Genomic DNA, 10737 nt, shown 5'->3' with positions numbered 1-10737 from the left:
GTGCTGTGCGCTGACGTCCTCCAACTCCAGCAGAGTGCAGGTGATATGGACTTTCCGTGAGCCAGTTCAGTCAGTAGTTGACAGTTTGAAGGGGTCTTTTCAAGTGGGTCACAAATACTTGATCTAGTATTTCAAATGACTGGATCACTTAGTTTGCATTTTCAACATATTGATTAGACTTTACACAAAATATGCATTATTTACCCTGATTTGCAGTGTCTTTGGTTTCTTTTTTGTTCCCTCCATCACATCCATGCCACTGACGATAATATCCTAAAGATTATCATTTGTTCCCTCCATCACATCCATGCCACAGACGATAATATCCTAAAGATTATCATTTGTTCCCTTCCCACTCCTTAATAAACAACTTCGAAAAAGGGAACATATGGAAAATTCTGTCTATGTAGGTGGCTTCGGTATGCAGTAAACAGCATTTAAAGACTTTTACATACATATTTTAAAATAAACACAAGAGAAACTAAATACAACAAAACACTAAAAGACAAGGAAAACTGCTGTGGTTCTTAACAACATGCTTAGTGAACAACTTCTATCCTGTGTGGACTCTCATGTGTCTCTTCAGACTTCCATGTGCTGTAAATCTCTTCCGACAAACATCACAGCCAAATGGTTTCTCTCCTGTGTGGACTCTCATGTGTCTCTTCAGAATTCTCTGTTCTGTAAATCTCTTCCCACAAAGCTCACAGCTAAATGGTTTTTCGCCTGTGTGTACCCTCGTATGAATTTTAAGATGTGTGTGCTGGATAAATCTTTTACCACAAACATCACAACCAAATGGTTTCTCTCCTGTGTGGACTCTACTGTGTGTCTTAAGATGTGCCCGATGGCTAAATCGTTTATCACAAACATCACAGCCAAATGGTTTCTCTCCTGTGTGGACTCTCCTGTGTGTCTTAAGATGTGCCCGATGGTTAAATCTTTTACCACAAACATCACAACCAAATGGTTTCTCTCCTGTGTGGACTCTCCTGTGTGTCTTAAGATGTGCCCGATGGCTAAATCTTTTACCACAAACATCACAGCCAAATGGTTTCTCTCCTGTGTGCACCCTCATGTGTTTCTTAAGAGTTCCCTGTTGTGTAAATTTTGTCCCACACACATCACAACCAAATGGTTTCTCTCCTGTGTGGACTCTCATGTGTCTCTTAAGATTTCCCTGTTCCGTAAATCTCGTCCCACAAACATCACAACCAAATAGCTTCTCTCCTGTGTGGATTCTCATGTGTTTCTTAAGATTTCCCTGTTCTTTAAATCTCATTCTACAAACATCACAGCCAAATAGTTTCTCTCCTGTGTGCCCTCTCATGTGTTTCTTAAGATGTCCCTGTTGTGTAAATCTCTTCCCACAAACATCACAGCCAAATGGTTTCTCTCCTGTGTGGACTCTCATGTGTTTAATAAGAGTTCCCTGTTGTGTAAATCTCTTCCCACAAAGATCACAGCCAAATGGTTTCTCTCCTGTGTGGACTCTCATGTGTGTGTTAAGATTTCCAAGGAGTGTAAATCTCTTCCCACAAACATCACAGCCAAATCGTTTCTCTCCTGTGTGGACTCTCATCTGTGAATCTACATTTTCCTTCACTCTGAAACATTTCTTATTAACCAGACGGCTGGAGGACCTTTTTCCTGAATGACACTTCATGTGTCTCTGAAGAGACCCCTTGAGGTGATATTGTTTACCACATTCAAAGCAGCTAAATGATCTTTTCCCAGCATTACATCCTGCATCACTTACAGGAGCTTCCTTATATTTCAGAGCATTTACACCTGACTCAGGTGCTCTGGTCTTCTTCCAACCATTGTCACTGTCTTCACTTTCAGCTTCAGAATCTGACAAAGGTTCTTGCCAGTCATTATCACTGACTTCAGTGTCTGAAGCTTTTTCAGCAGTATCTGGTTGTAAATGACTATCTGGATCAAGGTTCCCAGCAGGTTCTGATCCTCCATCAGTTTCTGTTTTTATCTGCGTAGCTGAGCTGCTGGCTGAAGGCTCTGCCTCTCTGTTGTCCTCAGTTTGGCTTTGATGAAGCTGTGGAGACTGAGGTTTCTCTTCCTCATCTTCACTCTTCACAGTAACAGCAGTGAATGGGAACCTGGTGATATCAGCCACCTCCAGCCCATTAAGCTGCTCTCCCTCCTGATTGGTCCAGAGTTCCTCCTGTTCTTCTTTTATGTGTAGGGGCTCTGGGTCCTCCTGGTCCAGACTGGGGCTCCACTCAGGGGGAGTCTCTTCTTTAATCACCAACAGCTGCTGGACATCTGCAGGGAACACTGAAACACATAACCAAAAAACTGTCCAGGAAAGTAATAAAAATAAATGGAAAATAAAAACTAATCTATAATGCGGAAGATGGAGTTCCTTTAACAAATATTAGGATACAGATCAAGACATGCAATGTAACATGTAATCATGGTGATAGTGCACAACATCATTTGCTTAAAAATTTGTACCTTTATTCTCATCCAGTCTTTCAAATTAAATGACCGACTGTGTCGATTTTAACAGCCCTCAAGGACGACGCAGTATCTCACAAAAGTGAATACACCCCTCACAGTTTTGTAAATATTTGATTATATCTTTTCATGTGACACTGAAGAAATTATACTTTGCTACAATGTAAAGTAGTGAGTGCACAGCTTGTAGTGTAAATTTGCTGTCCCCTAAAAATAACACATCACACAGCTATTAATGTCTAAAACCACTGCAACAAAAGAGAGTACACACCTAAGTGAAAATGTCCACATTGGGCCCAATTAGCCATTTTCCCTTCCCAGTGTCATGTGACTTGTTAGTGTTACAAGGTCTCAGGTGTGAAAGGGGAGCAGGTGTGTTAAATTTGGTGTTATCGCTCTCACACTCCCTCATACTGGTCACTGGAAGGTCAATATGGCACCTCATGGTAAAGAACTCTCTCTGGATCTGAAAAAAAAAGGTTGCCCTACATAAAGATGGCCTAGGCAATAAGAAGAATGCCAAGACCCTGAAACTATGCTGCAGCAAGGTGGCCAAGACCATCCAGCGGTTCAGCAGGACAGGTTCCACTCAGAACAGGCCTTGCCATGGTCAACCAAAGAAGTTGAGTGCACATGCTCAGCGTCACATCTAGGGATGGGGATCGTTAATTTTTATTGATATTGATACCATTATTGAGACTGCTTAACGATCCAAGTCTTTATCGATACCACTATCGATACTTTACTATTATTTGATTACGGTTATTTGGTAAGACAAGACTCAGTGGGCATGAGGCAGGCCTGCACTGTATGAGGAAAATATTTAATGTGCGATAACATTGTTATAATGAGATTACATATCACTTGCAATAAAGTTCAAAGCAGAGATTACTACACCGAGAACACCGAGATTTCTGGCAACAGGCGTAATGTGAGTAGACAAGTGACGGATAGAGGGCATAATATGTTTAGTAATGTGCTGGGGTCCAATTATGGGGATTTCTGTTTTGTTTGAATTGAGTTGTAGAAAGTTTATTGACATCCAGTCTTTTATATCAGCGAGGCAGGCCCGGAGGGAACGCAGCAGACTGAGTGCAGTAGGCGGGAGGTACAACTGAGTATCGTCCGCATAGAAATTTAATCTATCTATCGGCGGATAATGTCACAATGAGCGTCAGACAGAGTTTATTTCCAGTTGCCAGTAGGTGGCGCTACAATTATAACTGAATAATGGCATGTAGATGCTTTCGGAGCGTGACCATTATCAAGCATGTACAGTTTCGTGGAACATGCACGCCGTTCCACAAAAACTCACCGTTTCTACAACTCTTAATCTCCAATGGGATTAGACTAGACACCCAAAATCTGAAGTCAGTCGGACTAATGCTCCTGGAGGATTTTGTTAAAGTATGGAGTGTGTCAAACATGCTATGGGGGCTGCTTCGTTAAAGGTTATTTCCTGTTGCCAGCAGGTGGCGCTATGACTATTAGTGAATTTTAGCATGTATGTGAGTTTAGGGACTTTTATCAAAGCTGTACAATTTGGTAATGATTTGATCATGTACATTCAAGTTACAACAACTTCCTGTGTCATGGCAAAGCATTTAACTTCCCCGGCACGCCACCACCACACTGTTAGCTGCAAACTCAGAAGTTTAACAACATGGCTTTATCAATGTGTTCAGGGTTTTCTGGGTCAGTTATGAAGTTGAAATGGCCAACCTGCTAGGAGTGGCAAATCCTAGCGCAAAACATGTTATTTCCTGTTGCCAGCAGGTAGTGTTATGACTATGACTGAATAATGGCATGTGGATGTGTTCAGGGCGGGACTCTTATTATACATGTCAAATTTGGTGCATGTACACTGAAGTTATTACATTGATAATAACCGCTTGAACAACTTTTGATCGTCAATGGGTTTAGACTGCACAGCGAGAATTCGATCGGACTAATTCCCTAGGAGGAAGTCCAAATTGTGTAAATGGCAGACTTCCTGATGGGTTTAGGCAATGGCTCCAAGAGGCTTTTTTTTTTTACATCTGGACATGACACACCTACCACAGAAATTTTGTACACGTAGTTGAAACTTTGTCTGGTGCCTGCTCAGTAGGGGGTGCATGCGAGCAATTTTGCAAACCCCATGCGCACAACCCATAAAGTTTTTTGCCCCGTTTGGCGTGTGTATAAAGCTTTGTGAGTTTTTGAGCATGTTTAGGCCCCCAAAATTGAGATTACTTTGCAGAAGAAAAAAAAATTCCTTAAGTTCCAATAGGGTCCTGGCATGTTTCATGCTCGGGCACAAAATATTTACAAATATGAGGGGCTTACTCACATTTGTGATATACTGTATAAGCACTGTATGATCTGATGATGACAGCAGGATGACATCAAGTGACCATCAACTTCAGGCCTATAATAATAATAATAATCATAAAGCGAAGTACAATTGCTATATATGTCAGAGGTCGCACGCCTCTGGAGCAACTAGGGGCTAAGTGTCTTGCTCAGGGACACATTGTGCACAGTGTGTCACATTGGACATGAACCCGGGTTTCTCACACCAAAGGCGTGCATTTTATCCATTGCGCCACCATCACCCCTAGGGCCTAGAGGAAAAGAAAGTTTTACCTGTCTTCCTTCTAGGCATCCCCACTCCACTTGTGATTCTCCTCTTTACAATCCTTGCTTGCAGATCAGCGATGTATGAGTAGGTTTTTTCAGATTTCAGGGCATATAACCTGTGTCTTCTGCTGTTTTTCTTGTACAGCCTTCTGAAACTGTAATTACATAAATTCCAACCATTCAATATCAGTTAGTCATTATAACAACTCATTACCTTGACTGCAAATGTAAGTAATAACGTTCATTCAATACATTGATGTAAATGGGAATATTTCAAGTGTAAAACTTACATCTCTTTGCCTTCTGCTGTTTTCATTGTTGGTCGGTTCTGGTGGAAGTTATAGTCCAGAGCAGCAAGCAGAACTCTTGCCTCATAAACTGGGGGACTGAAGGTGAAGCGCTTGCTGGCATACATCAGTATCTGATTCTGGAAAGCCTCTAGGTCTGCAGCTGATCTGATTGAAAAAAATATATATATTTAGAATTGGAAAATAAGCACAAATTATTATTTACATCTGTGTGAAACATGTAGCCACACTTTACCTGCAAAAGCGCAGGTATTTATGCACATCCTTCAGCCAGCGCTTATTGAGAACGATGTCCACTGAAGCTTTGTGGCAACTGGTGTCTTTCTGGATCCACAGCTTTCCATGTGTTTCTTCCAGGTGCCCATGTTGACACCTTCCGTTAGTCCAGGTGTGAATGTCACAGACATGGTGAGTGATGCCAACCCATAGTGCCTGTGGAAGACAGAATAGCACTATAAAAAGTCCAACATATTCAAATGAATGAACTTGAACTCAGAAGCGGAACAAAAACATACAGAATAAAATAGGACACTGATATTAAACCATATTCCATGGAGGGCTGAGAGTAAGCAGATTTTCACCAGATGATTTCAATGATTAACACACCTTCAGCCAGAGAGGAGGGGCCAAGCAGTGAAATCAACTTGTGTTGTCTTTGATTGGAATTAAAAATGTACAGACTCTCAGCCAGCAATGACACATAGTTAAATACCCCCGATGTCACTTTATGATGAAAACATACTGTAGACAATAACATGAGCCACTTATTCAACGTACAGCTGCTATTCTTTTGACCAGGTTCTTGGCACCATGCCACATGTCCAGACTGTGATGAATTCCAAGATCCTTGTATCTGCCTTCATATGGGTCTGTGAAGTGGGGAAGCAGTTATATTAATATTAATTAATATAATAATTATTAATATTTCAATCATCTTTCCAACTAGGATTGCTCGTTTCATCTAATTACAATTGCGATGCCTCCTTGTGTTATTGCATAACCGCAATAAGATGCAATTTATTTAAACAAAAAAGTGTTCTTTGTGTGTGTGACTCTCTAGTCTCTGTGTGCACTGTAGTCTGCTCATTTTGTCTGTGAAGGTTCTCTGTCATCCAGGTCATAGTTGTCCAACGAAGGTGGAGGTCAAGGGCATCTGGACTTTGTAGAATAAAAACTAGAAGACGTTTCGTCCCTCATCCAAGAGACTTCTTCAGTTCTGACTGACTGGTAGGGAAACTCAGCTATTTAACCTCTGTGGGATCGTTAGCTAGGATCGTTGATACCGCTGGTTCATTGGTGCTCCAGGCTGTGGTAACGACAGTCGTCATGGTCGTTAGAGCCACCCGTTGCCATGTCTCAACGACCATCGTTGGTATCTTCACCTGAGGGCAAGTGGAAAGGCTTGTTCAGTTTCCTGGGAAGTTGTTCAGCGCTGGCTTCTCAACCCGGGTGTAGATGGCTTCCTTGACACCTCTTTCAAACCATCCATCTTCTGTTTCTAAAATGTGCACCTGGTGGTCCCCAAACGAGTGTCCTCTGTCCTTCAGATGTAAGTAAACTGCTGAGTCTTGACCTGAGGAGTTAGCTCTTCTGTGTTGAGCCATGCATTTGTGTAGTGGTTGTTTAGTTCCCCCAGTGTACTGTTCAGTGCATTCCTCACTGCACTGGATCGCATACACTAGATTGGTTTTCTTGTGTTAGTGGGTGCGGTCTTTGGGGTGGACCAGTATCTGTCTTAGTGTGTTCTTGGGTTTAAAAAACACAGGGATGTTGTGTTTGTTGAAAATCCTCCTGGCCTTCTCTGATACTCCAGACACGTATGGAATCACAATGTTGGATGAGGGACAAAACGTCTTCTAGTTTTTATTCTACAAAGTTGTGACCATTTCACTCACATATATTATTATTTTGTTGTTTTTTAACGTGGTATTAAATTTGGTATAGAGAATCATGGAATATCACGGCTATCAGTACAGACTACTAAATTTCTGGTATCATGACATTCCTACAACTTACTCATAAGGGCTGTGATCTGGGCATTAGCATCTGTGCAGATCTCCTCATGCTTTATCTCTGATGTAAGCTTGTCTACAGTCTCGATAAAACCCTCCTTCTCCATGACGACAGAGTTGCAGGATGTCTGCTGCTTGTTGATGGTGGAAACATGAATGATCTCCTTGGTGTCATTCTCTGCTGAAAAAAAAAGTAATAAAACTAAAATCCAAAAATTATATAAATGAGTTAGCTGCTTACATACAGTCACACTGCCTAATGTCTTCAATACTTGTATAACAAGGTAAAGTTTCAGCTACGCACCTAGGACCACAACATCTTTCCCCTGAAGGCCACTGAGGGCCTCAGTCCTCCTCTCTTCCCAGAAGGCCTTCACTGTGTCCACACAGTAAGCGTCCTGAATGGACACGAAGGTGTTCTTCTTCACCATCCCCATGTTCATGAACTTGAACAAGAGGGCGACCTTCGCATAGTCGTTGCCAGACAACAAAATGTTAGTGGACAAGAGAAAATCTCCAGCTTGCGTCCCACACTTCATTACAGGCTGGGAATTCCACCTCCACAAGCTGTGTCCATTGGGACAGATCTGAAAGTCCAAGAAAAGGCAGGATTGCATTTGGCATGTACAGCACTGGCTTTCACTACAAATGTGTTTTAATGGGAATTTACAGTTATGATACGCTGCGACTGTCAGGACTTACCCATTCGACACTCGTTGCTGTGCCCTTGGAAGTGATGTTGATCTCAAAGGGAGCAACACAGTCACACACCACACCAGTCTTTAAAAGGCCTGTACATTTTTTCACAGGCAGGATCAGAAATGTAGCCAGCTGTCTCAAGCAGTCCTCATATACTATTGAAGCTCTGGCACCAACGATGTCATCTTCACAAAGGACCTGCTGTGGGGATGGGAAAACAGGGTCCTGATCACAGGGAGAAGCCTCATCAGGAGGGTCTTCACGTGCAGGCTGGTCATGCGCTGCCTCGCCCGTTCCAATAACTGGAAGTCGATCAATCGATGGTGCTTTCTTTAATGCTCCACCCATTCTGTTGAGGCCCAACATGAAGACATATGTGTAAAGATTTGAATAAAAGCTGGCATCACAGAACAATAGCAGAGACTGACTGATAACACACCGTATACAAGTGGGTGGAAGATCCTCTTCATCAGAGCTGTCATCTTTATCTCCATCATCTTTTTCATGAAAGGAAGGGGGGCCTTCATCTGTCCAATCAATTCTACAAAAAGGAGGACATATTCAGAAAACATTAAATTCTAGAGAGAGAACACTAAATAGTAATAAATTATGTCATAATGAAGCACAACTTACACACTGTTCAAGGGGTTATTGAAAACATTGTGCTTCTCATCCATGCTCATGTCCTGTAAACTGTAAAAATTAAAACATTAAAATATATAAATTATGAATATATACAAAAGAAGTTATGACAGTTGAACTGTTTCCTTTGTTCAAGGTCCATTTCTGTGGATTCTGCAGTGACATTCAGACGCTCATCTCTGAAAAGAAGAACCTGAACATGATACATCCCACATATGGAGATACAGCAGCTATACTGTATATATTATATTAATGACTTGCCTGTTCATCCTTCCAGAAGCACAGATGCTAGACACTGCTGCAGCTGTGAGTTGAACAGGTGTTTCCTTCATGGGAGTCGATGCTGCAGATCCTCTCTCATAGCTGGAGAAACAGCAGCAACATCAAGAGAATAAGTGCTACATGACACAGCTGCACACCCCTGTAATACATTCTGTTACGTCCTAAGGTGCTGGGAGGGTCGGCTCGCCTGGACAAACTCACCAAAATAAATCAGGAATAGCAACTATCAGGTCAACTACAAGCATGATCTCAGGCATGGATAGTGAACAAACTGGGAAATATATAAAAGTGTCTGCTTTACCAGAGTAAATCACATGGATGTACCAAACGGTTTCTTTATCTCTTTGAATATAATCAGAACACAAAGCACTACTTATATCCATTAATGGAGGCTGTGGGATGCAAAGCAACCTTTGGCCATGGCATGGACCTGTGCATCAGATTCCACCTATGTGCAATGACAAACAACAACATCGCTCCTTTTTGTAAACAAACAGAGCAAGTAAACAACATGTTTGACCTTTGATAGGCACTGCACAGCGTTTTGACTGAATAATCAGCATTAATAAATAAATCTTTCCCAGCAGGACTGTAAAATATGAAGTGTGGCTGTGTTAGCAGCTGGCTGACATGAGCTCCAAGGTTTCTGGTTAACGTTACACTTTGATTGGCAGTAATTTTCGGGTCTGTTGGGTCCAAATAACGAAGATAAATTGTAGGATTTGTCGCATGAAAGTAAAACTACAGTCCTGGTAGTAATTACTGAGTTGGTAAGTCTCCCTGTGGCCATGTTCCAGCTGAAGCTACCAAACAACACGTTGCGTTTAGATCGGGCTAAATTACCTGTGCAGCAGAAAACAGGCAACTTCGGCGTCACTCTGAAAACATTTGTCCCTCATCAGAGATTTCCATTTGGGGAAGGCCGCACCGATGTTGATCATTGTTTTCTGCCGTCGTCTGTCCACATTTAGTTTCACTTCTTCCTCTTTTCGCTCCGTCGCTTTTTCTTCTGCTAAATAACACGTACGATCCTCCATTTGTCAAAATGTTGGCTTCTCGGTTAGCCAGCAAACACTTCAAACTCATCTCATCTTCTTTCTTCTCCTCCGTCTGTTTTCTACCATCTGCACATGGATGCAGGGTCTGCAGGAGAGGAAGGTTCCGGTTTCCGCCTGTAGTCCGGGGAGTATTGACCAATCACGTTGCAGCGGGCTTTGGTTGCATGCAGGTAAACAGTCCGTGTGGAGCGCAAAAGAGGCGGAACGCATCGACTAAAATGTAAATCTGAACCCATCGGCTATCATCTGACGACCATTTAGCTTTTTATTGTTTTTTTAAAAATATATCTGTTACATATGCGGATGTCTGTTAATACAGATTAGCCGAAATGTCGTCTGGATGTCTCTGAAGTTGCTAGTCGGACTGTAAACAATGACCGGCGCACGAACCTCTGATTGGCTCAGCCTGACGATGGTGTTACAGAAAGGCCTCTTCTTATTTCTCTGTTTTGTTCCTCCTCTCATCTCTCCTCCGTCCTCCTGCCTGTGACCGTATTTCTCAATTTATCAGTTTGTTTTTTTAATTATTTTAGAGAACATATACATTAACAGTTTATACAGAAAACAGTGCATATCAGTGGTAAATATACAAAGTAAAGAAAAAATTAAATGCTTATAAACATATTTTCTTTGATG

At 41.9% G+C, this 10737-nt stretch overlaps 1 protein-coding gene across 3 annotated transcripts; it reads right to left on the bottom strand.

Annotated features, from left to right (window-relative positions):
• Positions 1-389: 389 nt before the first annotated feature.
• On the bottom strand, positions 390-10289 carry LOC119916457. 3 transcript variants are annotated; one of them, XM_038736479.1, is made up of 12 exons: positions 9887-10289; positions 9023-9124; positions 8753-8812; positions 8559-8660; positions 8123-8468; positions 7725-8007; positions 7425-7601; positions 6186-6277; positions 5644-5840; positions 5391-5555; positions 5107-5255; positions 390-2295 (listed from the first exon to the last, which is right to left on the bottom strand). In XM_038736479.1, the coding sequence occupies exons 1-12, from the start codon at positions 10078-10080 to the stop codon at positions 554-556; spliced, it is 3609 nt and encodes a 1202-aa protein (XP_038592407.1). In that variant the 5' UTR covers positions 10081-10289; the 3' UTR covers positions 390-553. The 3 variants fall into 3 exon arrangements, with proteins under 3 accessions (XP_038592407.1, XP_038592408.1, XP_038592409.1); XM_038736480.1 differs by lacking the exon at positions 9023-9124; XM_038736481.1 differs by lacking the exons at positions 8753-8812; positions 9023-9124.
• Positions 10290-10737: the final 448 nt, after the last annotated feature.

This window comes from Micropterus salmoides, unplaced genomic scaffold (genome assembly GCF_014851395.1).
Source record: "Micropterus salmoides isolate LMB-PRFRI ecotype aquatic unplaced genomic scaffold, ASM1485139v1 Ms_hic_scaffold_21, whole genome shotgun sequence".
Lineage (NCBI taxonomy): Eukaryota > Metazoa > Chordata > Actinopteri > Centrarchiformes > Centrarchidae > Micropterus > Micropterus salmoides.
This window is presented reverse-complemented; position numbering and strand designations above follow the sequence as displayed.

Bases quoted from the DNA above. Each gene is read 5' to 3' on its own strand.
- LOC119916457 (XM_038736479.1), bottom strand. From the start codon at position 10,080: ATGGAGGATCGTACGTGTTATTTAGCAGAAGAAAAAGCGACGGAGCGA. The intron at 8,813-9,022 runs GCAAGTCATTAA...TAATTTTTACAG, and splicing joins GCTTCTGGAAGGATGAACAG to TTTACAGGACATGAGCATGG. The intron at 5,256-5,390 runs GTAAGTTTTACA...ATGTAATTACAG, and splicing joins ACAGCAGAAGGCAAAGAGAT to TTTCAGAAGGCTGTACAAGA.